At 43.1% G+C, this 27,309-nt stretch overlaps 1 protein-coding gene across 4 annotated transcripts in view; it reads left to right on the top strand.

The window, feature by feature from the left end:
- BMPER (BMP binding endothelial regulator) overlaps window positions 1-26,464 on the top strand; it is a 250,671-nt gene extending 224,207 nt beyond the window's left edge. For 3 of the 4 annotated variants that reach the window (XM_053218245.1, XM_015065034.3, XM_027075243.2), the window contains exons 14-15: window positions 13,158-13,288; window positions 24,831-26,460. In XM_053218245.1, coding sequence (XP_053074220.1) covers window positions 13,158-13,288; window positions 24,831-25,012 — 313 coding nt within the window. In that variant the 3' untranslated portion in view covers window positions 25,013-26,460. Of the gene's footprint in view, window positions 1-13,157; window positions 13,289-24,830 lie in introns of all 4 variants that reach the window. The other variant, XM_027075245.2, reaches the window with a different exon arrangement.
- The last annotated feature ends 845 nt before the right edge of the window (window positions 26,465-27,309 follow it).

The raw sequence follows: 27,309 nt of genomic DNA, 5'->3' as shown, positions 1-27,309 counted from the left end.
GATATATGACCATCTGTCAGGGATGTTATAAAAGGAATTCCTGCAGGAAGTAGATGTTCACTAAGGTCTTTTAAGACTCTCGATTCTATGGCTCTCTGACTGTTTATGAGTCATCCAGCCTATTGGTAGGACTTCTGAGCACTCACTGTCCTTTACCAAGATAGATTGCCATAGTGGCTGCTGTTAAGACTTACTATTCAGATGAGAAATTAAAATATTTAGGAAGAAAAGCATCTAAAAAAGCCTCACCCCAGCCCCACAAAAAAAGTGGTGTCTAAGTGTCAGGTCCTCTGACTTGGGGGAAAGTGTTCCACCACTAATTTTATAGAATTAAATTAAGGTTTAAGAAACCTGCTGTATTGTGTTTTTCTCCACAGGAGCTAAGGACCAATTTCTCCAGCACTCAATTTCTGGCTGGTTAAAACTCTGGCTTAGTTTTATTTTAGTTCATTTGCCATGGGTCTCCAACATCATGGATGAGATAGAGTGGAACTCTTATTCTCCAGAGGTGGGAATCTTGCCCCTCATCTGTAGTCCTTCCTCACCTGGAAACACCATTTGAAAATTTCGTTCAATTCTACCCCCTTCTCTGCTAGGTATTTGCACTGGGTTATTGATCTTTATTCAACTGCTGATTTAGAAGGTAGCCTTGATTTTTTTTTACCCCTTTCCCTACTCTGATTTGTATAAGCCAAAGGACTTGTGTGTGTGTGTGTGTGTGTGTGTGTGTGTGTGTCTGTGTGTGTGTGACTTTTTCCAGAAATTTTTTCAGGGATTTACTAGCAACTGTAAATGAAGAGAAGGACAACGTTTCTCCTACATTCTTGACCCCATCTTTACCTATTTTCTTCGTGACATTACTTTATCAGTTACGTAATCCCTCCGTCTCTTTAACTTCAACATCTTCTCTTGGACTTCTTTTTCCTCGGTGCAAAATGTTCAAGTCTCTTTGATCCTAACACACACACACACACACACACACACACACACACACACACAAATGCATAAGAGCTGCTCCTGGCTTCCCTTCATTCTATCATCCCATTTATGTCCTCCTCTTTACTGCCAACCTACTAAAAGAATGGTCTTCACTCAATGTCTCATATATTTTCCTCCTTTAATACTTTTGTCTCTGCCCCATGAAACTATTCCTTCTAAGAACATCACTGACCTCTTAGTTGCCTAATCCAGTGGCCTGTTTCCAGATCTTCTTCCCCTTGGCCGTTGGTTGTACTTAAATCCATGGGATGCTCACTCCTCCTTGAAACTTTTTCAGGCCATTTAACCATCTCATTCTCATTGTCATCTTAGAATTCACTTTATCTTGCCTTGCCTGTATAAACATCTATAAGTGATTCACTCAGAAAAACAGGTTTTGAGCCTTAACTCTTGACCAGGGCTGGTGAAAGATGGCAAATAAAACCTGCCCTCCCTGGAGGGAGGATAGAGATGTGGATGGAGTGAGGGATAAATCAGACAAGAACATAGTTGCAGGCTGTGACCTGGGTCACTCAAGAACACCATGAGAATGTTTAATAGCAACCCCACTAGTTTGGGGATCTCAGAAGCCTTCCCTGAGAAAGCTATTGGCCTACATATTGAAGGAGAAGTAGGTTCTAACCAGGAGAAGGGGTGGGGGAAACAGCATGTGTTGTATTAGGCAGTGTGTTGTAGGAAAAAGAACATGGACCTAGCTTTGTCACTTACTACCAGTGTGGCGATTAAAAAAACTCTGTGATCTCTCTGGGTTTAAGTTCCCTCTTCCGTTAAAAATTTTGCAGTCGAAATTATATGTGCTTATATAAGCAACACACCTGGCATACAGCAGGCACTGAGGAAATGTTGCCTTACCCCACTTCTTCACTTTCAGGGCTATGAATATTCCGGGGCTTTCAAAGCAATATTCTCAGTTGCTTCTTGGAAACAGGCCTCACTTTCCATCTCCCTGGGGTTTATATGAGGATGCTATCATTCTAGCAGAGGGTGGGAAGCTGCAAGAAGGTGGTTGGCCCATGGTGTTTATGGTTTGGGTTTGGGGAATGTCTGGTTTCTGAATCTCTTTTCCATGATTTGAGAATGGCCATGCGCCATCCCCCGTTGATGAGGGTGCGGTGGGCCCCTCAAGAATAATTCTCCTCTTAGGTCTTATGGACTGAGTTTTCCCTATACAGCCAAGCTGCACAGAGTATGGAGCATAAAAAACCCCCGTCCCAGCGCAGTGAGTGGATGTGAATACTGGTTTGCTATGGAGCCCAAAGCGGGAAGATGCTTGATGAAAGGCACCCAGCATCTGAAAAAGTTCACCGCAGCGATGCATCCTCTGGGGGGCGTGGCCACCACTCTGCCCTTTTATTAACGCACATGGTGGAGGGTTTGTGGACTTGGCAAGCCTCCACTGCCTAATGTGAACAAGGCCTCTGGAAGGATCGGCCCCTTTGAAGCATCTGGGCTGGTGGTGGCTGCTGCATATGGCTGGGGCGTGGCCTCCAGATGCTGGGCGCCTTCACTTCCTTGGATTTTCCTCACTGCCAACTTGTGACGGCGCGCTCCCACTCATACCCCTCAGCAGGCAGCCGTGGTCTAGACCCGCAGACCTGTCCCGGCACGCTGGGCCACCAATGGCAAGATTTCACAGAGGACTACTGGGGCTGGGAGTCCCCGAGGATGGCGCTGAGGGGGATGCCACCCTGGAATGAGAGAAAAAAACAAAGCTCCCCTTACGCACCCTTCTCCCTTTGCGCTTCGGCTGGGCAAAGATAGGAGACCCTGGTTTCTGCCTGGCGCCCATCGCTAGCCCGCATGCGGCTGTGCGGATGAATTTCTCTCTCCTCTGTCACAACCGGACAGTCTGTTTTCTCACTTGACTTTTCTTGAGAACACTCTGAGCGGTGATGCGGGGGAAAACGGCCTAGAAAGGGGGAAGGCTGTGCCCCAAGTAACCCAGGCGGGGTTTCCCACAGGTGTGGGAACTCCGGAGCGCTTTTTGCTGCCCCTTGCTGCCTCCCTCTGCGGACTCCCTGATGGCCTGTCCTGTGGGAGCACTTTCCTCTCCCCCAGGGTCCAGAGATGAGCAGGGTGCCCTGGGAGCACGGCTGAAGGAGGAGCTCCCCCTAGAGTGCCGTCCCGCACCTACAGGAGCCCCAGACTGAGCCTCCTTAGTCCTGCGGCCTGTGTGGCCTTGCCCAGTCTCGCCCTGCCCTCCCCATGACTCTGTGAAAGTTCCAAGCTGAAGGCAGGGTCTTCTTTCCTTCTGCATTTCCACCGAGCCCGGCCTGTGTTTTTGCACACGGCAGACAGTGTTTGTCAAGCTGAATGGAACGATTTCAAAGGTGATGTGTGTCTATGTCGAGGGTGGAAATAGAATGAGTTGGGCTTGCCACACAGAAGAGATATTGAGACTTTATTTTCTCTTTTGTTTTTAATGTTCTTTATTTTTGAGAGACAGTGAGAGAGCATGAGTTGGGGAGGAGTAAAGAGAGGGGGAGACAGAGGATCTGAAGCAGGCTCTGCGCTGACAGCAGGGAGCCCAATGTGGGCTCATGACCCTAACCAAAGTTGGACGCTCAACAGACCGAGCCACCCAGGCGCCCAGAGATTTTTCTCGGTAAAGAGCGATCTCTCTCTCTGGAAGATCTTCCAAGTGTGAATATCACCTAGTGTTAAGGCTGGCTGAGGGCTGGGCAAGTTCATATTTAGATAGAGTCCTAGAATGCCAGTACTACAGTGATTCCACCATTTTACTAATTAAGAAGCAGGAACATGGCTGAACATTGTCAACACGCTGCGCTTTTGGCCTCTGATTGTGTTACCATCTCAGATGTGGTACCTCCTGCTTAGGTGCAGGGTCGGGTGCTCTTTTGTATTTGAGATTCTTTGCAAAAACAGAGTATGTGAAGCTAGATCCAGTGCATGGGTAAAGTGAGATTTTGCAAAAAGTACAAAAACTGAGATTTTTCCCACCAATGCTCCACCTCACCTGCCCTCTGGCAGGGAGTGCCTCAGCTCTTCTAGCCTCTGTGGCAGAAAACCAGGAGACTTTTAGATTATGTGGGGATTTAGTCCACCAGCCAGCCTCACAGTTGTTTTACAGTGAACGTGACAGTGATGAGTTGAACATGTTTAAGAGAAGAGTAATCAGTTTTCTGACAAGCAGCCATTTTTATGTTCTGCTTTATCAGTCAGCCTCCCCCTTAAAAAAAGTAGAGTAAGAAGCAAACGTTGGAATAAGAATTAAGGTTACTTGGCACTCTAACTCTCAGCCACTAGAGGGGGGTAGTGACCAGGCTTCCTCTCTCCCTGGCTGGATTGTTAGACGTTTTTGCCCAAACTGAAGTAATGAGTTATCCCTGGGAGAGTGACAATCTAGCAAATGTTTGCTAATCATGGTCATCTTTTCCCTCTGTGGAGCCAGTGTTTCATACTGTAGCAAAAATATCTCATTTTTTCCCAAGAGGAGTGTTTTCTAACCATGTTAGTCTGTCCAGCAAATAGCAGGATGGTGCACACACCTTCCCCAGCCATAAGGTACAAGAAAACTTAACTATGAGCCATGGGGAATATATTCTCCACAGATGGTGTTATAGATGGCTTTATCAAAGGAGGAAATATTTCAGGCTCCAGAACATGCATGATGATTGTTTGCTCTCTGCTCAGAGCAAGTGTAAGGGATTCCCGTTAAAATCGGCATCTATGGAAAATCATAAGCATTGCTATCTTTAAAGGGGGTCTCTGTGCCTGCTGTGTTAGCCACAAAACAATCTCTAGCTTTAGAAAGGTGTCCAAGGCCGAGGACCATTTCTGGAACTCCTATGCCACCCTAGTATCTGCCAGGCAGGGTAGCACCTTTTGCCTCCTGGGGAATATAACCTTGGAGAGTTAAAGCAATCAATATTTTTCAGTATCTAGAGCGTGTAAATTAGGTAAAAAATGTAGAGTCCCTAGGTTTTAAACTGGAACTACATACATATAAGTAGGCAATGTATACGTGACAAGAACAGAGTGCAGGCAATCAAGAAAAGGGGTTCATTGTGAATAATTATGAAAGCAGTTCAGTAGGTTTTTCCCTGTTACTTTGGTAGTCGGATTTTTATTCTTTTCAAGGCAGAAAGAGCAAACGCCCAAGGTCGATGGGGGAGCTCGGTAAGATAACTGAAAAGTCATCACGGGCACAAGCACGCTGACTGATTCTGTGTGGCACCTATGAGTGTCACACCTATGAGTAAGGTTGGAAATTATGAGGATTTGGATCCCTAGAAGAAAGAAATGGTTTTTGTTTTTTTGTTTGTTTGTTTTATTTTTGAGACAGAGAGAGACAGAGCATGAATGGGGGAGGGGCAGAGAGAGAGACACAGAATCAGAAACAGGCTCCAGGCTCTGAGCCATCAGTCCAGAGCCTGACGCGGGGCTCGAACCCACGGACCGCGAGATCGTGACCCAAGCCAAAGTCAGACGCTCAACCGACTGAGCCACCCAGGCGCCCTGAAAGAAATGTTTTAACAACAGACCTGATGTGCTGCCTTGTGAGGAAACGTGGTCTTCAGAAACAGGTTGTGTGACTGTCATGGGCTTTTTGTCTTGTCTCATTTTTTAGTATTCGAGGTTGGACCACATGAGCATCAAATCTGAGATCTGGTGATTTGGAAACTCTGCTTTTAATCAGGCTCCCCCTTTTTCCTGAAATTCCCTTTTCCTCATTCTGTAATGGAGCAAAATTCTACACTTCCTTCACGACCCAGTTCCCATGTCTCTCCTACTCTGCAAAGACTTCTAGACACCCTTACCCACCCCCGTGGAATTAGTCTTCAGTATCCCATTGCACTGACTTCCTGCCCAGAATACTCTTTATGTCATTTGGAGTTTGAAGGTGCATCCCTCTGTTCATGTCTGTGCCTCCGTCTGAACAAACAGGGCTCAATGAGTTCATTCTTCACACTTAGGAGTGGAATAAAGGTATAATGTATGTGGGTCTGTGTGGGAGATCTAATGAGGCTGGATTGCACATGAGTTCAGTATCCACAACCAGAGAAACAGGTAGACTCCCAGATTCTCCTTCCCCGTCTCCTTAGATTGAGTTTGTAAAATAAATAAGCTCATCCAGAAATACCTGGCCTTGCTGTGCTATCCTGGAAACCTAGGCAACCATAGAGCCAATAGCTAAGCCAATATTTGATATCAGATATTCTCACCAATATTTAAGCCACCATGATGTCAAACTATGGCTGGCTCAGGGAGGATCTGGAAGGAGCAGTACAGACTCCCTACCAGCTGGCTCTGCGGGTTTGCCCCACGCTTATTAACACCTCAATAAAGCAACCTCATGTGTCCCATTGTTGAATCATTTGGCCCTATTTTTTTATGTCAAAATGCTGTTTTTATGTGAATTGCTGAGGGTGCCCATGTAGTATTGAGAAGAGCAGATGTAGGCACTAGAAAGCCAGGGATGAAGTTATTTCCTTAGGTCTAATGTGGCATGGCTATGCCTTCTTATGGCTACCTCCTCTAGTAACTTTCATGCAATTCAGGTTAGGGAGGTTGGGGCAGAATTTCAAGGATTAAAGTATAAGTGAATTTATTAATAGTCTCTATTGATAGTCTCTTGGTAGTTAAACACACTTCTGTCTGCCCAGCCAGGACTACTTCCTGAATTCTCTCCCTTCCCCTTTTCCCAGGGATGCCCAGGCACTAACCAACCTGAGATGCTTTCGCTTGATTCTGTGAACTTCCTGATACATGGAGCAAGGAAAGCCATATGACCCCAGTGTGGTTTTCTAGTGATTGTCCAGATGTAGCCATGTTCTACTGTTGTTCTCAGGAAGGCTGATTTCCAAATAGAACAACGTAGTACAGCCAAAGACCCTTCCCGGTGGCAGAGGAGAGAGCCAAAGCTCTGCCTCTGGCTCCCACGTGGTGCTGGCTGTGGCAACTCTTGGCTTGCCCTTCTGTTCTCCCAGAAGCAGCGTGGAGAGTTCCCAATGGTTAATCTATCTGTCTTTCAAAACTCTGGGTAGCCAACACATGCACGCTTACCTCTCTCTGACAGGGGTGGCCTTCATGCCAGAAAAAGCAGAGGGAAAACTACTCGGTCTGCTGTTGCTAGGAGGCAGAGAGATGTTTGATGTTTTGATTTTAGCAGCATTGGAGGCTTGCCTTTTTAATAACACGAAGAGCTATAGGTTGTTCTTGTGATATTGAATATATGCTTTTCTGAAAGTGTGTCATGAAGGCAGACTTCTCTGATCAAATTCTTTATTCTGCCATTCATTAAATTAGAAAGAAAATCCCCTGGGATACAGCAGAGGAGTGTAAGAAGTTGAAAATGAAAATGCAAGGTTCCTGTGGAAGCAGCTTAGTTCAGAGGTTGCTATAGTGAGCAGCCCCAGGTGGAGGGCTGGGATAGGCACTGGCCGAGGATTGGGGCAAGGGTGGAATTCACGCTCTTCAAATATCAGTGTCCAACTGTGGCCCTGTGGAAGCTGGGCAAAAGTTATCAGACTGTTATTCACTCTTTGGGTGATTTACCGCATATTTACTGAGCTGCCTGTTCAAAGCACTGTTTGGCTGGATGAACGAGATACAGTTCCCCCGCACAGAGGAAATGGTAATTGGGATTCAGAGGGTATGTGCTAGGATAAAGATGTAGAGGGGATAGGACCCAATAGGAAGGGGCTAACTTTTCTTGGGCCAGTCAGGAAGCGCCATGGAGCAGCTGAACTGAATGTTAAAGGATAGACATCAGATTCTTCCAGTGGGGAAGAGAAGGAAGCACATTCAAGGCAGGAATGGCTAGGTGGAAGGAAGCCTGAGGGTTAATGAGACATTGCCTATGCCCAGGTAAAAGAATGGGTGGGGAGGAAAAAGGGATGATCTAGATCGCCAGGGACCTTGAATTTGAACTTTCTCTGTAGGTGCCCAGTAAGAGTAGGAGTGAGCGTGATCTTGATATCACTACATCTGCAAACCTCTCTGAGGAGAGCAGGAATGGTTTCCCAACACAGATGGAGCTGCACCATCCATTAGAACCTTCTGCCATGACGGAACTTGTGTAGATCAGCACCGTCCAGCATGGTGGCCACTAGCCACACATGGCCATTGAACACTTGAAATGTGACTAAGGAAGTGAATTGAAAATTTTATTTCCTCGTAGTTAATGTAAATTTCCACTTAAACAGCTCCGTGTGGCTAGTGGCTTCTTTCTAGAGCTTTGCACGAGGCAGTGGTTGTGACCGAATGGAGGGGAGAAGATGATGCAAGCTTCCCTGCAGGTAAATTATGATAAGCTGGGTCTCAGGGAGGGAACTGACCCCAGGTGGGTTCTGACAGTATTGTGCTGGATGCAGTGAGGAGAGGCCTTTGAAGAGTCTTATTGAGACATGACAACCGTACATGAAATAATTAGAGAAGGGGGCAGCTGGTGTGTGACAAAGTGCTGCCTGGCACGGCATCAGCTCGGGAGCACCCTGCCGTGCCCCTTGGCATCGGAGACAGGTCTCCATGTCGCTGCATTGCACAGCTACGTGTGCCCCAAGGAACAAGAATCCTGCCTGTACCTCTCTGCTGTCAGGAAAGGTGCCAGGAGCAGGGTGGATAAATCAGAACATCATTTCTAGATACATTCATAAGCTCCTGTGACAGAAAGCCTGCTTTAAAGGGCTTGCATAGGCAGGCCTTTATTCTGTATTACCTGTAGAGCTTTCCTGGAAAAGCTCTATTGTAATGCAACCTGTGTTTTCCCCCTGGAGCGCTGGGCAGCTGTGTTTCCTGACCAGGAGCTCAACATCGAACAGAGCATAACTGGGACAGAATAATGCCATGAAAGCAGGGAAACCAAAGCCATAAATCTTACTAACTACTAAGAGTGATAAAATTCTCCTACACATCCTATAACATGAATATAAATGCGCAGTATTGGTGCACACGGACTAGGGGAAGAGCAACAATCTTCCATTAACATATAAAAATTCAATTCCACTGTGTCATAAATTAGATTTTTTCTCATACTGAACTATTAAGTGTGATAAACGCAAATTGAACACTTGAATAACAATTGCTTTGCCCAACCCTGAAATTTGAAGTGCATTTGAGGATGCTTGCTTCTCTTAATAAGTTCCTTCTTCTTAATAAATTCCTTCCAGCAGAAGCATACCTAATTATCCCATTATCCATTCCATCCATCTGGATGTCAAGTCCATAGCATCAGTAGACCAATGAGGTGGGAGTCTGAGAATAACACACGGTGAATAGAATCAACACCTGAGTCGGAGGCACAGACCAATACAGACTGGAAAGTGTTAGCTGGAGAAATATTCAGCAACTAAGACCTACAAATGGATATTTTAATTTCTTCCCATTCCTTATTCTTTATTTTCTCACTCTAGTCCGTAAATTCTGATTGAAATATTAATATGTCTCATGTTACTCTTTTTGTTGATTTATCATTTTAGAAAAGTGATATGTGTTTATTATAGAAAATTCGGATATGAAGAAAATAAAAACAGCCACAATTCTACCACTTAGAGACCGCTGTGAACATTTGGCCATATCTGTTTTCAGTTACTTTTGTTTTCTTACTTGTTTTCACGCAATACTGAAATACAGTTTTGCTCTTTCTCAGTCAATATTTCCTCCGTGTTTCCTCATATCTTAAAATGTATTTCCAGAACATCATTGCAATGTCTGCAGGATATAGAAGTCACCTAAATGTATTTAACTAGGCCTCTATTATAGGCAATTTAGGCAATATATAGGCAATTTATTACAGGCCATCTTCCTGCCTTCCTTTTCATTTCAAATAGCATTATGATGAAAACCCCCATCTATAGAATCTTTGTCCACATGCATTACTATTTTCTTGGGTATGGAATTTCCCTGCCAAAGGGAGGAACTTTCTTAGGGCTGTTTATAAGTATTGCCCAATTGTCCCCTAGAAAGATCTTCTAATGCAGTCGTCGTTATTACTATGGGTGTTGAGATGAGAAGGCCCTGAAGTACAGTCCTGGTTTTGCAGATCCAGATCTGTCATCAGCCGTGTGACCTTGAGCAAGCCAACACCTCCAAGCTGCAGTCTCCCCAGATGTTAAGTGGGCCAGTAATAAGACCTGCCTCACGTCCCATTGCCATGTGGACTAGATGAGACAGTCCGCATAAGAGCTGATGACGGCAAAATGCCCAATGTGAGAGCTAACAATTACATACTCTGCCCACCGAGTAGGGACCATCTATTTCTCCATTCTTTCACAAACCCTGGGTACAATTTTGTGTATAAAACTCATCAGCTTGACAAGTGAAAAAAAGACATCTTGTAGTTTTAACTTCCGTGACAAAACACATCTCTCAAGCCTTTAAATATATGTGAAATATTTCAAGCGATGGGTGGCTTTGACACATGCTTTTTCCTCAAATGTTGTTCCTCATGAGTGCCAAGTAATAGAATAAGCTCGAGTCGTCCTTAGTTTTAAAGGGCAGATACATTGTTCACTGCATCTGCGTAGTGAGTGGCATATTGTGGAGGTGGAATACTTATATGCAGTGATTAGTAAATGTGTGCTTCAACATTAAATGCGTGCCTACCTCATTTTCTCCCAACAGTCTCGATGAATTGGATGTAGCTGCCCGCAATTTATTTTAAATTGTATAAATAGCTTCCTAAGACAACCGGTAGAAATAAAAAAGAAGGAAAACATTCACTTCCCTCACCCAAATTAAATTTTGTTTACTGTCCATACAATTTTACAGAGTCACGTTAGATGCTTTTTCAAATCGGGGGACACGTTTCCTCGTGTGGAGACCACCTCCTTCCCACACAAGGACTGTCATTCCACCAGGCCACCTCGGCGCCCGCTCTATCCCCGTCACATCAGTGGGAGCCATGCCAGAGAAAGGGACCCGCACCCTATGGGCCAGGGAAGAGGGTGGATGACAGAAGTCCTGGGAGTGAAGCAGAGGTGGGCTGAGAGGTCAGCACCGGCAGCCCGAATGTGGCCGTAATGTGAAGTCTGCGCCGGAATGTGACGGGTGTGGGTTGGTCTGAAATAAAAATCAAAACAACAAAGGCAATCGCAATCGTGGCGTTCAGGAGGGTTCATAGTCAGACATTTAGAGGCCTTCGTCATTTTAAGAACAGGCTTTCGTTTGCCTTTGTCAGAAGCCTGGAGGCTCTGCACAAATTTAAAGGCACAGCGCTGTGTCGGGTACCAGAGAGGGTTTTCTAGTGAGCAGGATTCCATGGGATTTCTGTAATGCACGTGGGAGGAGGTACGAAGATACGCAGTCTTGATTATTCCGGAGAAGAGAGAGATCTGTTTTCCTGTCCTGTATCAGTCATCAAATAATTTTCTGTCTTAAGTCATCAGTCACCAAATAATCTCTCACTTGATGACATGGAGAAGGCTCCTTAGGTTTCAGTTCTGTTCCTCTTTTGCGCCTGTTAGTTCATATTTCCAAGGATGTGTCCTCAAGAGTTGGGCTGTAATACCTTTGCAGGGAGACGGTGAGTCTATTGATTCTTTAATATGGTTTCTGCCATTTAATTCTTGTTGGGAGCAGGCAGCGCTCCAGCCCTTACACACAGCTAGCTGGCCGCTCTCTGTAATCAGATGTGTACACACGTCCCATGCCAAGAGAAAATGCTGGCATATTCACAGTGGATTATCATATTCTGGTCACTTTTCAAGATCATCCGTGCTGTTTGTAATCTTGAGTATTATCATTAATTGTTTTTGCTTTCAGCCTTGAATTTGGTTCTGCAAGGAAGAGGTTTTGCTGGCAAGGGTTATGAAAAAAATAAGGGCAGCTTCACGTTCTTAATCTTGAGGGCTTCTTGCATTACTGTTAAGTCAGAATTGTTAGGGAGTAAACTTGCTGGAAGGTGAAGATGAAGGTGGTCCTGTGGAATAACAGGAAGAGCAGTAGTCTCAGGGGATGTGATTTAGTACACCCTTTTGCCTCTTTTTAACGTGACTTTGGGCCCATGTATTCATTTGTAAAATGACCTGTTTATTTACAAAATAGGGACTGTGCTTTGTCCTGTGTAGCACTCAGTGACAGACAGCATGTGGAAGCATTTTGTAAACGATAATACTGCACACCAATGTAAGGTCATCACTGTGTCTTTGCGGTCGACATGCTTGAAAATTTGTTGGTTTATGTTGAAGCCTATTTCAGTTCTCTTCATGTCCTGGCCCATCATTTCCACATTTGAACTTAAGCTAGGGGCACTTGGGTGGCTCAGTCAGTTGGGCATCTGACTTCAACTCAGGTCATGACCTCATGGTCTGTGAGTTCGAGCCCCACGTCGGGCTCTGTGCTGACAGCTCAGAGCCTGGAACCTGCTTCTAATTCTGTGTCTCCCTCTCTCTCTGCCCCTCCCCCACTCATGCTTTATCTCTGTCTCTCTCAAAAATAAGTAAACATTAAAAAAAATTAAACTTAAGCTATGAAGACCTTGGCTCAACCTTCTTTATCTTTCGGTCTAACTCGAGGCCTGGAAGTTTTGCTTTATTTGGAATTTGTCACCCCACATTCTAAAAAATGAGCATCAGTGTTTCTCAAGAGACTAAGATTCTAAGATATCACCAAAGCGAATCTTAATTGTATGTCTTCAGAAAGCCCTGGGATCTTATACTTTTATCATACTGGGCGCTATTTTGGTTATATTGTAGTAGAAACTATTATTCTTGTATTAGAGCTATTCATAAAATGGCAGCACTTTGGATGGTGACTGTAGTCTAAGAGCTGCCTTTCCAACATGGCAACCGCTAGACATATTGATTATTTGCATCCCAGTCAATTAAGATTAAATCAAATAAAAAATTTGGTTCCTCACACACACTAGATACATCCCAAGTGCTCAACAGCCAGATATGGGTCATGGAGACTACTTTGGACAGTGGAGATTATAGCACATTTCCGTCTTTGCAGAAAGTTCTACTGGACAATCCTCTAGAAGAAAGGGAACCTAATATCACCTTCTTCAGAGGTACCCAATAAGGTTTCATGGAGAACTTTTATGCCATTTTTAGATTTCCAACCTAAATTAGCAAACTTTCATGGCCAATCAATGTTTGACATCCCACTTACCTACCCTTTCCTGCAAGTCACGTTTAGGGTGTTTGATAATTTGATATTTTTACATGTTCACTTCTTTCTGTTGGGTTCCTTAGGTCCTGTGTGACAGACATGTGTGAATGTCCAGTCCATAAAAACTGTTACTGCGAGTCATTTCTGGCATATACCCGGGCCTGCCAGAGAGAAGGCATCAGTGTCCACTGGGAGCCTCAGCAGAACTGTGCAGGTGAGAAATTCCTGGTGGACCCATCCATCAGAAGTTCACTACAATCCCCAAAATAGCAATGAAAGAGACTCGCTGATACGAATGGCCACATTCCCCCTTGGCCAAAGGGAAATTCCATCAATAGTCCAACTGGATTGCAACTTGATAAAACACAAGGGCTTCCCACTAGGCAGGATAGAAAGCACTTAAGAGAAATGCTTTGTGACAAGCACATTTGAACAATGTAAGGATTTCCACTGTTGCAAAATCCTCTCAACCTCAAACTATCAGCTGGATGTACTTAGCACACGGACAATCACAGCTGTGGCTAAGGTTGTATGTGGCGCAAAGAATATTCATGATGATTACAGTCATTTAAGGTCTTCAGGATAAGTGTGTGTGTGTGTGTGTGTGTGTGTGTGTGTGTGTGTGAGAGAGAGAGAGAGAGAGAGAGAGAGAGAAAGGGAGAGATTGTTAAACCCTAGCAGAATATTCTTTTGCCTCTGAGAGATAGATTTTTATAATACTTGTTATAGTCCTTTGATCTCAGGCAAGTTAATTAGCTTATTGGATATCTGTAAAGTGGACTTCTTTGTTCATTCAAGAAATATTTCTTACAAAGTGTCTACGTGCTGGGCATTGTGCTGAACACAGTGAGTACTCTGGTAGCTTAAGAGACAAAGCCCTTGTCATTGAGGTGCTGGCAGTCCAAAAGGAGAACCAGGTGAAAATAGTAACTCTACAAGAAAATACTGGCTAAGTATGTTGAGTGTGATGTAGGAAACAAATAAGGCAGAGCACAAAAGACAAATGGAGAGGGAATGGGTGGCTATTTAGATGGTGACAAGGGAGGGCTTCTCTGTGGTGATGATAGGAGCCTTGAAGGATTGAAGGGAGTTAGGGCAAGAATTCTATGCAGAAGAAACATATTTTATGACCATAAAGCAGGAATAAAATAGCATGCCCTGGAACTGGAAGGGAGTCAGTGTGGCTCAAGCATGGTGGGCAGGGGAAAGAAGCATAAAATAGGGGTGGAGTAGAAGCAGGAGCTGGATCGTGCAGGGCTTTGCAGGTCTTGGGAGGGTGGTAGCCTTTATTCCAAGAGTAGTGGAAGCCACTGATGGACTTTGAGCAAGCCTCATTCTGCTTTCTAAACATCACCCTGTGTCCAGGCTACTGTGTAGAGAATAGATTGGCCGGGGCAAACTGAAAGCAGGTGACCAGGCAGGAGTGTGGTGGTGAACAAACAATGGTGACTTGGATTAAGATGGAGGCAGTGTATGAGGAGAGAAGAAGAGAGATTCCCGATGTATTTTGGAATTTTACAATAATATCTGTGACGCAGAGTGATACGCATCAGTGATATGTGATATGTATGTGAAACATCTGAAAGAGTGTCTACCTCATAGAAGCTACTGCTGCTAATTAGATCTGGAGAGGAGATGGCTGAGTATTTGTCACTTACTTCAAGGGTTGGCAGACATTTTTCCGAAAAGGGCCAGATTTGCCTGGAATGAAGACACAGGGGGGTTGCACTAATTCTACACTAATCCTAATAACCTTAGCTCTGATATTAGAAAAAAGGCAGTTCATGGCACTGCTAACTCTAGAATGTCTATATTGGTGGAGGTCACCTGGTTGGAAGAGAGGTCAAGAAGGATTGCCTTGAGGCTGTGTTTTCATTGAGTGGCCATCTTGTTTACTTAGACCAGTGAGTCTCAGTCTGGCTGGGCATTGGAGTCACCAGGGAGTTTACAAGATAAACAAGAAACCTATGCCCAGATATCCCGTTTTAATTGGCCTTATATAGCTTTTAAAAGTTCTCAGGTGATTCTGACTTGTAGCCAGAGTTGAAACCACTGAGTTAATTTTTATGCCTACTTGGGTGGCTTTGAGGGAGTAGGATGACAGGTATTTGGGGGTTACTAAAACTTCTCCAAGCTGCCCCTTGACAAAATCACTTGTCTGTGTCCATGAAAAGCACTAAGCCCTTTTACCTACTGCTAACTTCCGTTTTGGAATTTGCTCTCTTCTCTGCAAACCCAAGTCCAGTCTTTGTATCTGAGTTCACTTTCTATGGCAAGAATGTCTATCAATGTTGCCCTTCTGAAAGGAGTATTGATTTGATAAAAATAACTCACGGTGATACTGGTGAACTGGGTCCGAGGATGCAGAGGAGGTCCCGCAGGGCCAGGCAAGAAGGTCCTTGGCTTCGCACAGGATGGAAAGCAAACTCAAGCCAGCAGAAAGTGAGAGCAGAGTTTATTGAAGATACAGAGACAGCAGATACAGACAGAGCATCCGGAAGACTCAGAAAGGAAGTAGAAGATGAATCTCATCTTTGCTAGGGGTCTGGAGTTTTTACTGATGATTGTGGTCTGCTGCACATGTCCTCTTGGGCATATGGGAACTGGTCAGAACAAGGACAGTGTCCTGATGTCCATCATAAGTCATGTATCCCCTGAAGCCAGGGGACCTTGGCGTCCTCAAGATGTCTAGTGCCAGTGATCTGGAATATGAACATGATGGCTTCACCCTATCATTCCTTAGGTATTATCTATTGTGTTGAAAGATTCCAAAGAAATCATTAACTCCTCATCCCTTACAAGGAGGACATAAAGTAAGGCATGTGTAGGGCAGGGGTGCAGGTCCTAGCAAGAATAGAAGAAGGAAAGGGAGCAAAAAGTAGATTTTTATGGAGTCCTTCAGGTTCCCTATCTCAATAACATGGTGTGGTTGAGGCTCCTAAAAAGTAAGACGGAATAGCTTACCTCTCACCTAATGCATCAGTGTGGGGTAGCATAGTAAAAGTGATGTTTTTGTGGGACCAGGTCCTTTTAGTACACCTTGAATATTCCTAGCTCCCTTTCTCTCCTTTGAGTCCTCCTTCCCTTGAATCTATCAGAAAAAGACTAAGCTATACGGAGCCACGTCCCATCCATCCATCCTGCTGTAATTTAGGGCTCTGCAGAAACTTACAAACTTCATTAGCTGTGGTGGTGCTGTGGTAAGGCTTATATTAGATACAGAATATAGGAGTCCTGTCTTCCCAGCCCACAGCTATACTTAGCACCGTCTGAGTGCACCATTTGAGGACTATGCATTCCCCTTGATTTCAGGGACCAAATCTCAGGAGCTAAAATTACTTTTCTAATGGACGAGGAATATGGCTCTCGAAAGATTTCATGTACCACTTAAAATTAATGGAGGCATCTGAGTGAAGTATAACTCTGTGCAGTTGCAGGGGAACCTTTACACACACACACACACACACACACACACACACAATGCACTTGCACAGGTTGACAGTTAGCACATGAAAAATAAATTTACGGAGACATGCAGCATCTTTCAGTGGATTCATTTCCAATTGATCTGGAATATTGAAGACTATAAGAGTACCCTTTACTTATTTTTAGCTCCCAGATCTTTTCGACTTATGACAGCACGTAAGGGCACTTAATACAGAGAAGAGAAATTTTGCAGAGTAAAAAGCTTGGATGTCGGACAAATAAGAAGCCAGCCAGGCAAGAAACTCTGAATGAGCAAGTGACATTTCCAAACGTAGCCTGGATTTTAGCACTATCATGACTACTAGCACAAAGTGTATGCCCACTGCGTGTGGCAAAAAGGACTGACGGAGCTCAAGCTTAGCATGTGAATTACTGAATATAATATACTATGCAAAGGACCATCATAAAGGTCTAGAATAAAAGTTTAATAATGACCGTTTATATTAACAGTCACCATTTTCTAAGCACTTCCTTTGCCCCAAGGACTACACTAGCACTTTTATGACATTTTATGTTGTTAATTCTGCATTATAATCTATATGGTAGCATTCTATTACCCACACTTTACGGATAAGGACATTGAGGCTTGGAATATTTAAATGATTTGCTGCAAGCCACAGAGCTAGAAAATGAGTAGGTTGGGAATGAAACCCAGGTAAATTTGCCTCACAGCCTCTGTAGTTAATCATTATGAAAACAGACCAGCAAGAGCACTGTGGAAAAATATAGTCAAATATGAGTATATATTTATATGCGTATTTACATAAGCATCAACTAATTTATTCAAATATTTGTTATGTAGGTCTTTCCGATTTCTATTCATTTGTGCCTTATCACTGATAGTTGTCAGTTGGTAGTCTCTGACCGTAACTTTGTTATGCTCTTGCCCTCGCATCTTACTTGGCCATTCTCGGTAGATTTCCTGACACCTCCCTGTAGCCCACACTAATTGTCAGTGCACTTTCAGTAATGCATTTTATAAGTGGAAAAGCATCTGGGATACTCAAAGTGGCGTGTGTCTTTCTATAGCACATCAGATAGCCTGCTGGGTTCTATGAGCAGGTTTTCCTCTGTTTGTCTCTATAAATTCCAGGTGCTTCTAGCCCTTTGCTGTAGCAACGGCTTTAATTATACACAGTGAGCTTCTCCTTGGCCAACTGGGTGCCTCCTGTAAAGGATTAGGAGATAAAGTCGGTACGGGGATCTTCAACACTCAGTAGGGGATATGGAGGCATCGGGGTTCCAGAGGGCACAGAGCCGTGCTTATTGAATTTATTGATAAAGCTAACACCCAGCACTTTTCTGAGTTACCACGTGAAGTAACACATAATGCTGCTTGGACACATTACACAGTGTCTGCTTGTGTGTCCCCTAGAGAACAAATGCATACCAACCCTAATCACTTTGGTAGTTGGCTGGTTTTTCTGTTTTAAATTATTTAAGCAGTTGAATCCTTCTTTAAATGCATATGTTCAAATTGGTCACAGTTAGGTTTTATTTTTATCTTTTTATTTGTTTAAGTTTATTTATTTGTTTTTGGAAAGAGAGGGAGGGGGCAGAAAGAGAAGGAGAGAGAGAATCCCAAGCAGACCACACTCTTAGTACTCCTGACATGGGGCTCAAACCCACCAACCGTGAGAGCATGACCTGAGCTGAAATCCAGAGCCAGATGCTTAATCGGTTGAAAATAATATATCTTTTGTCTTTTATATATATGGAAAAAAAAACATTGAATTCACAGAAGAGTCAAACAGGGTCGGAGTCAGTATTCACTTTCTAGAATCATGTAACAGTTGATGATCAATTTGAAGGCAAATCTAATCATGGCATCCCTTAGCTAAAACCCTTCCAAGACTCCCCCTTGCCTAGATTCACAGCCCCTGCCTACTTGTCTGCCTTTGTCTCCCCATCTCTCCCTCCTCAAATTCCGTGCTCCCACCTACCAAATTGAGACCCCCTTCCCCTGATGGAGCCGGGCAGTTTATTGTTGCCCGCATCCCACACTTGCCCTCTCTCTGCCTGGGGAGCTCTTCCCACCACAGCCTGTCTGACAGCTGCTACTCACCTTTGAAGACCTAAGTGGGCTCTGTTCTCTGAGGTCTTCCTAGATGCTGACATCCCCTCAACCTCAAGTTGATGTCTCTCTCTTACTCCTCCATGGTACTTTGCTCTCATGATCTGATATAGTGCATCTTGCATTTTATTAAGAATCTGTTTAGGGGTGCCTGGGTGGCTCAGTTGGTTGGACATCCGAGTTCAACTCAGGTCATGATCTCACAGTCCGTGAGTTCGAGCCCTGCGTCGGGCTCTGTGCTGACAGCTCAGAGTCTGGAGCCTGCTTCAGATTCTGTGTCTCCCTCTCTCTGACCCTCCCCCATTCATACTCTGTCTTCCTCTGTCTCAAAAATAAATAAACATTTAAAAAAATTAAAAAAAAATCTGTTTATGGGCCACCTTTACCTGTTTGGTGGTAAACCCAGGCTCCTGTAATGGGAGGTCAGAGATGATACCTGATTCACATTTGATTCCTTGGCCTAAGAGAATGCCAGCCACGTGGCAGATATGCAGGAGATGTTTATTAATTGAAATGGAAATGGCAATGGTGTTCGTTCAATGAGAAAAGACCCCCTAGTGGTTCTGCATTTTCTATGTTCTACTTTCTCCCCGTAGATCGTGAGAGAAATAATCAGTGTTCAGTTGGCCAAAGGTGAAATGTCACAGCAGAGCATCAGGAAGTTAAGTGGTAGAGCCAGAAGGAAGAATTGAGAGGTCAGAGAGAGGATGAGACATGGGAGAGCTTGTGTCTATGAGAGAATGTGGGGAAAGGAAAGAACATAGGTAGGAAAGAGGAAATTCTATCAAGTTTTCGTACTGCAAGTGATCTCTGCACGGTTTCAAGGGAAACAAAGTATCTGGAGGGTGAAGTGAGTTCAAAGAGGCTTTCTGGAAGCAGCTGAGTGGAAAATGAACTCAAGGCCAGCCAAATGTAATCCACACTGGGAAATGAGATGATGGATGGAGCATCATTAAGATTAAGTCATCCTCCAACAGGCACTAACATTTAATAAGCTGCTCCTGTGTGCTTGGCCCTGTGCCAGAACTTTGGGTCATGGTAGAAGGGACTCTGCCCACAGGAGCCTGGGCCTTGGCAGGTTACCCTCTTCCACCGGGGATGATTGTCCTAGTGACTCCTGGAATTTAAAAATCTACAGCTACTTGGGCCCCAATGCAGAATGAGAGCAAAAATCTTCAGGGAATGGGGCTGAGAAATATCTTTTAAAAGATCCTCAGGGGACTCTTATAAGCTTCTCTGATTAAGAACTACAGCTGCACTGGAGATGGGGGATCAAAACAAATAAATAACTGTAATGTGAAAAGTGCTGTGGGGTGCAGAGGGAGGAAGGACATTCTGGGGGAGATCCAGGAAGCTACTTGGAGGAGGTGCCATTTGAATTAAGACTTGGAAAATGATAAGATAGATTGGGAAGAGAATCAGAACTAGAAATTAGAGATGAAACTGTAGTAACTGATAGAGAGAAGATGAGACAAGGTAAGGGGAAGAGTCTTGGAGGTCATTGGAACTTGTAATGCCAGGGGAGTAGGCAAGGAAGCCCAAGAGAGAGGTGTTCTCCAAGTGTTAGCAGAAGAGCCTGGAGAATTCAATGTCCAAAGATAAAGTAGACAATAAGGCCAAATATTTTGTGGAGAGGTTATAGGAGAATGGGGATGCTGGTGGATATAGTCATGACTGAAAATGTTGGTGGGAACTGCTTCAGTAAAGTGGTAGGTGAGAAAGAAAGACAGATCACCCATGTTGATTAATTGCAGAGGAATTGGATATAATGACTGTGAAGTCTTTTATGAAGTTTGGAGGTAAAAGGAAGAAGAAAGTAAGTCTGATAAGAAATCTTTTTTTGTCAAAGATTAGTGTTGATCTGAAAATGTTGGTAATATTTGGAAGCGGAGCCAACAGAGATTAATGTTCAATGAGAAGGACAAAGAATAGAGCAAGTTCCTGGAGGAGATGGGTCAGAAAACAGGAATGGCCAATCAAGGATGGGTGCAGATGTGGAGCAGGGGCAGTAGGGAGATGAGTTAAGGGTGCTTGTGCAGATGACCTAAAATCATCGATGAGAAAGGGTGGTCACTCTGAGGCTGAGGATGGGCTCCAGTAGGGTTTTAGGTGCAAGATGATGGGAAACAGTAGGAGCTTCCATTGTGCACTTACCTCCCCTTTGGAAATAGTTGCCTTCTCATTTGCTAAAAAGACACGAGTCTCTACTGTGACTGAAGTATGAATGTGAGGGTTGTTTATAGGATTAGTTCTCAATTCTGACTGCATATTAAAATAACCTGGGCTAGGTTTTTTAAGGGGTTGTCAGGTATCTGGAAGTTCCCTGATGAAACTGATTTTCAGTTTTGAACACCATTGGTCCACGGAAACATAACAACACATGGATATAGTTGTTGTGTGTGGATATGGTATTCAGCTAGGATGTTTCCAAATTATTAGGCATATACAATGTGTAGGGTATTCTGTTAGCCACTGAAAAGCAAAAAACAAAAAACAAAACAAAAAAAACCCAACTTTGAAGGGATCTATCAAAAGCCAAAAGATTATCCAAAAAGCAAGCAAGATTTAAAGGAATAGTTATGTTGATCTACCCACTCACTCATCCATATATCAATGCAGGTTCTCTAAGTACCTACTACACGTTAAACACCACACTACTGCCGAAAATAGAGAAACAAAATAGCCTTTCCCTCTCGTAGCCTAGATTAAGCTGGAGAGAGGATTATAATTTCATGTTGCAAATGCAGAAATGGAGGTGGGCAGCGGGTGCTCTGTGAATACAGTCAAGGGACAGCTCACCCAGATAAGAGAGGTGGGAGAAAAGGTTGGGGAGTGTCTAGAACAGGGGAAGTTGGGGTGGATGTAGTAACATTCACCAAGCTAGGTGATGGCTCTAGATCAAGGCAGAGCTTAGGTCTCAGGACTAACTTTGCTACAGGCAGTTCCTGGTAGCCTAAGAAATATGATTAAAGTGTGAAAAGCCGAAGCAACTTAATACAGTTACACTGTAGAGGTGATGTTAGGGAATGTAGCATTAATGAGTAATACTAAGTTTTTGCTTATCTACTGTATCATTTGGGATCCAGGCAGAAAACAAATGGCGTGCTCAAACTTACTAATGGAAGTAAGTTTAATAGATGGATGTCTTATAAAGGATTAAGCAGGATGTAGGAAAATAACAAAGAAAAGCCCAGGGCCCTGGAAATGAGCTGTTCTTCCTCACAATATTTTGATACCAGATGTGTGGAGCTTTTTTCTCATATCAACCAATTCTCCAAAGTTTCAGAGACCAACTGGATGCCCTGCAATTCAATTCAATTCTGACACTACACAGAATTAGCACAAGGCTGCACAGGCTTAAGGGCTCAGTGTCACAAGACTGCCCTCGCTTCAGATGCCAGTTGCAAGTAGTGGGTCCTCAGGTTAACCTCACTTCTGTGTGCCTTGGCTGCAAAGCAGGGGGAGGGAGGTGTTCTTAGTATCCCCCTTCCCTTTCAGACTTAACAATTTTCTAGACTACTTCACTAACCTCTGGAAAACACTGTGTTTACTATTACTGGTTTATTATAAAGGATACCATTGAATAGACGAAAAAGTGCATACAACAAGGGACAGAAGGGTCCTGACATAGGAGTTTCGGTCCCAGCACCCTCCCAGTACTCTGATATGTTCTTCAGCTCTGAAGTTTCCTGAACCTTGTTGTTAGTCATTTAGGAGTTTTTATAAGGGTTTCATTATGCAGGCACGATTGATGAAATCGTTGGCCACTGGTGATTAACTCAACATCCTCCCCTTCTCCCCTTCCTGGAGATTGGGTGGTGGGCCTGAAAGTTCCAACCCTCTAATCATGCCTTGGTCTTTCTGGTGACCAGTCACATCCTGAAGCTATCTAGGGTCCCCTAGCCACCAGTCATGTCATTAGCATACAATAGACCCTTAATACTCTAGAGAGTCCATGGACTTTAGGAGCCATGTGCCAGGAACCGGGGACAAAGACTAAATATTTATTTTTTATTATATCATACCCTTTGTCATAACAGAGAGGCTGTTATCATTCCTGGGCCTAAGGAAGCAAGGGAGGCGTTGACTGTCAGAAAGCGGGGACAGAGAGAGCTCTGTAGAGTATAAAAACTACTCATTAGGAACAGTGACATTTGTTTGAGGGGTGCAGTGGCCCACAGGGACGCCAGAAGGAGAGGGCTAAGGAAATAAGCAACTGGACCTCACTCTTCTCCTTTCCTCCAATTGCCAACTAGTGTTCACCATTCAAAAGTGAGCCAGTTGAAATCATCCCTAGAGATCAACACAGAGCACAGACATAGAGCAGGTTCAAGAAATAAAGAGAGTAGGTCTAGAGGGGCAAATGGAAAGTGTCCAATCCGCTCTCTGGTGTAGTTAGATCTGTTTCATAACTCATTTGTTTTTTTTTTCAGCAAGTATGTATTGCTGGCTTCCATACCTAACGCCCTTTAGGAGCTAGCGATGCAGTGGGAGACTCGATGAAAACTCTGCCCTGAAGGAGTGTATATTCTAGTGAGGGAAGACAGAATAAACATGTTACAAATGATAGAAATGGTAGTGATATGTATAAAGAAGAAAAATATGGAAAAGGAATCGAGAATGTGAGGCTACTGTTTTGGATAGGAAGTTACCTTTGAGAAAACACCCCAAAAAGGGGAGAGTAAGTCAGGCATAGAACCAATAAGACCACATTTGATGTTTTGATACAATTGGCTGGCAATAGCTTCCCGTAACCCATCCCTCTATTGGTATATCATGTGTATCTCTACCAAGAAAGCATCGTATACAGTGGCTTTGTTCAAAACAGGTGGTTGGTAACAGTTAGTTTAGTTTATTTAACAGCTTAGGCAACTAGGACAAGGATAGAAATGCCAAAGCTTAATATGGAAATTAGAATCTATACAGAAAAATGATAATTATAGAGCCAAGTATTATAAAATAGGTTTCACTCAGACGCCTTTCAAAATTCTGTGTTTCATACGGTTCAGTTTTTTAATAATATGGAAGAACTTGTGAGTGATAATTGACTACTCTTTACACAGCACCCCTTTTCTCATTTGTGTTTAACTAGTGTAATGGGTATTTGAGGAGCCTTATTGTAAGTTAGATGTGGTCAAACGTGAATGTTCTGTGATAACTCTATATAATTTGAAAGATTCAATATAAGGCCCACTTGCTTGAAAACCAGTCCTATTTTTCAGTTTTACAATTACATTCTTTCCAATCTTTGCAAGGTATTATTTTGCAAACTGCATAAGCTATAATAGAGGTGTTTAAACTGATACTCTTCCATTGCTATTAAATTTGTTTGGAGCGACTTCAAATGAAGGTTAGATTGTTATTGGTATTCTTGGAAAGTCCCTCTTCTAAATCCCTACACGTGTCAACATTCCTACTCATGAGAATAAAGGGTGGCCTCTTTGTCACTGGAAATAACTGAGATGGGAAAATTTGTATGTCATACAACTTCCAGAATGTTTGTTTTCCTGACAAATCTATTCATGAGTTTTCAGGAACTCTTAGAATATTGTCAAAATCATTCTAGCTCTAAGCAAACAAAGATGGCAAATTGGTTATGATTTGGCTAGCTTGTCATTTTTGTATTCTCTGTGGCCAGACAGCCACCTACTTCCCTCTCTCCAGTCACTCGTCTCATTTTTCCCTATTTGGTTTTACCCCACTCTTGCTTTAATTTGCCTCAAATTGATCACTATGATTAAAATATGTCATGTATTTCCAGTAAGCTTGGTAGGGTTTTTTTTTTCCCTGTATGTGTAATTCTGTGTATTTGAATATTGATGGGGCTGCACAAAATATTCCTATTTATCACAACTTGATAGCTCTAAGCACAATTTGGAGTTGATTTTTCATACTGTTCTCAATAACCAAATAACCTCATAGACTTCCCGGTAGCATCGCTAATGGGTAGTTTGTCTTCCCTGGGAATAAAAAGCTTTCCATTTTATTTTACTTTGAAGATCACTAGCCCAGCAGGTGGATCTTTGATGTTGTTTTTTCAAGGGCAGGTGATTCCCAGAGTATTTGAGGAACGTTGGATGTTTGCTATTTGGACGAGCCAGTGCAGTGGGTGACATGAGCCTGCAGAATGGCATTGGGCCGAGGTTGAATCTACGTGGCTCTTTCTCCACATCTCACCCGTGTCTCCTTTTCTCAGCCACCCAGTGTAAGCATGGAGCTGTGTATGATACCTGTGGCCCAGGATGTGCCAAGACCTGTGACAACTGGAATGAGATCGGTCCATGCAATAAGCCGTGCATCGCAGGGTGCCACTGTCCCGCCAACCTGGTCCTTCACAAGGGAAGGTGCATCAAGCCAGTTCTTTGTCCTCAGCGGTGACCTTTGTTCTGCTCCTAAGACTTTGAAATCTGGTGTCTTTGACAGTGAAGTGGAAGAGCCAATGAAGGACTGCGGTATTTGTGTGCTGATTCTTCAAATACACACAGAGTATATATGTGTACATATATAGATATATAGATATATTCAGAAACATTTCATCATTTATATAAACTATAGGTGGATTATTATATGTATATTTTTTGCTATAAGACATGTATTATTTCTAGGATCCTAATCTGTAAGCCATTGGATACATTGTATAAATAAGTCAGGTGTTTGTAATTTAATAAGGCAGCATGCAGACATATTGGATGGCTTTAACATCACATACATTTGTCATTTCTAAGAAGTTTTCTAAGAGACCTAAATTGCCTGCCTGCATTAATTTTAGCTTTGAATCAAGACTTGCAGTTGAGTGGAAAATGTGTTTCTCTGGAGAAGGGCAGAGTTATCTAGGGGCATTTCATGCTTCCAAAGAAAGGAGTGTATGCCCTAGGGAGATGACTGGTGATTGGTGACAGGACCTAATGGTGCATGTAAAGCAAGGGATAGGTTGTTAGACTTTATTGGGTCATGGTCCAATATTATTTCCAAAACCGATTGGCTAGTTGCCAAGAAATATATATTTGTCAGTAGAGCATAACCAAAGAATTGAATGGTTTCTTGCCATCTTTGCATATTCCTTGAGTCACCTAATTATACATGTGTGTATGATGGATGTGTCTGTTTATATGTCACAGTGAGATTAAAGAATGTTTGGGTGACATGTCTGTTTTATTGAGCATGAGCAGATATCTAGGGAAAGTTTTGCACAACATATGAAAGAATAGCCATTTCTCTGAATCTTAGAGCAATTTAGGATGGGCCAATATGATGAGTTGATGTAAGCCATCTATGTTTTGTGACTATTCCATGTGTAAAATGAAAATCATTAATTATTTCTAGAGAATTCCTAGCCCAGTGCTATTTGGTGACTGTTAATACGTCATGATTCTACAAAAAGAAAGCCTTTTCTGACCAGTTGATTGTATATCAGTCCAAACAAAGACTGGTCTCTGTATTTGCTCTAATTTACTGGTAGTTTACTACTGGTCATCAGATGAATTTCCTGACTTTTTTTTTCAGTTGAATAAATGAAAATGTCAACAAAACAAAACCCACTAATGTTTCATTTCAAGATACTATGTTCCACAGTGTAGTCAATAAAGGGCTCAATATTTAAAACAATGCATTTTCTCTTTCAAGATGTGCTGTGTTATATTTTATAAGTAAGCTATATCAACTTCAAATTGGCCAATTTTTAACATCTTTATTTAGATATAATAGACAATAGGAAACCCCCCAATTTTTTTATGTATATATTTTCATCTTTTCTCCCCTCAGCAAGTCCCCCTTAAAATTTCTTACAGGGCTGTTTTAGTGGTCACAAACTCCTTTAATTTTTGTGTGTCTGGGAAACTTTTTATCTCTCCTTCTGTTTTGAATGACAGCCTTGCTGGGTAAAGAATTCTTGGCTGCATATTTTTCTGATTCAGCACATTGAATATATCCTGCCACTCCTTCCTGGCCTGCCAGGTTTCTGTGGATAGGTCTGCTGCAAACCTGGTCTGTCTTCCCTTGTAGGTGAAGGACTTTTTTTCCCTTGCTGCTTTCATGATTCTCTCCTTGCCTTAGTATTTTGTGAATTTGACTAGGATATGCCTTGTTGATGGTCGGTTTTTGTTGACTCTAATGGGAGTCCTCTCTGCTTCCTGGATTTTGATGTCTGTGTCTTTCCCCAGGTTAGAAAAGTTTTCTGCTATGATTTGCTCACATAACCCTTCTACCCCTATTTCTCTCTCTTCCTCTTCTGGGACCTCTATGATTCTGATATTGTTCCTTTTTAATGAGTCACTGATTTCTCTAATTCTTAAATCATGCTCTTTTGCCTTAATCTCCCCCTTTTTTTCTGCTTCGGTATTCTCTATAAGTTTGTCCTCTATATCGCTGATTCTCTGTTCTGCCTCGTCCATCCTAGCCACCACTGTGTCCATCCGTGATTGCAGCTCAGTTCTAGCATTTTTAATTTCATTCTGGCTATTTTTTACTTCTTTTATCTCTGCAGAAAGGGATTCTAATCTATTTTCGACTCCAGCTAGTATCCTTATTATCGTGATTCTAAATTTTGGTTCAGACATCTTGCTTGCATCTGTGTTGGTTAAATCCCTGGCTGTCATTTCTTCATGCTCTTTGTTTTGGGGTGAATTCCTTCGTTTTGTCATTTTGAAGGGAGAAAAGGAATTAATGAGGTAGAAAAA

Source organism: Acinonyx jubatus, chromosome A2 (genome assembly GCF_027475565.1).
Source record: "Acinonyx jubatus isolate Ajub_Pintada_27869175 chromosome A2, VMU_Ajub_asm_v1.0, whole genome shotgun sequence".
NCBI classification, from domain to species: domain Eukaryota; kingdom Metazoa; phylum Chordata; class Mammalia; order Carnivora; family Felidae; genus Acinonyx; species Acinonyx jubatus.
This window is presented reverse-complemented; position numbering and strand designations above follow the sequence as displayed.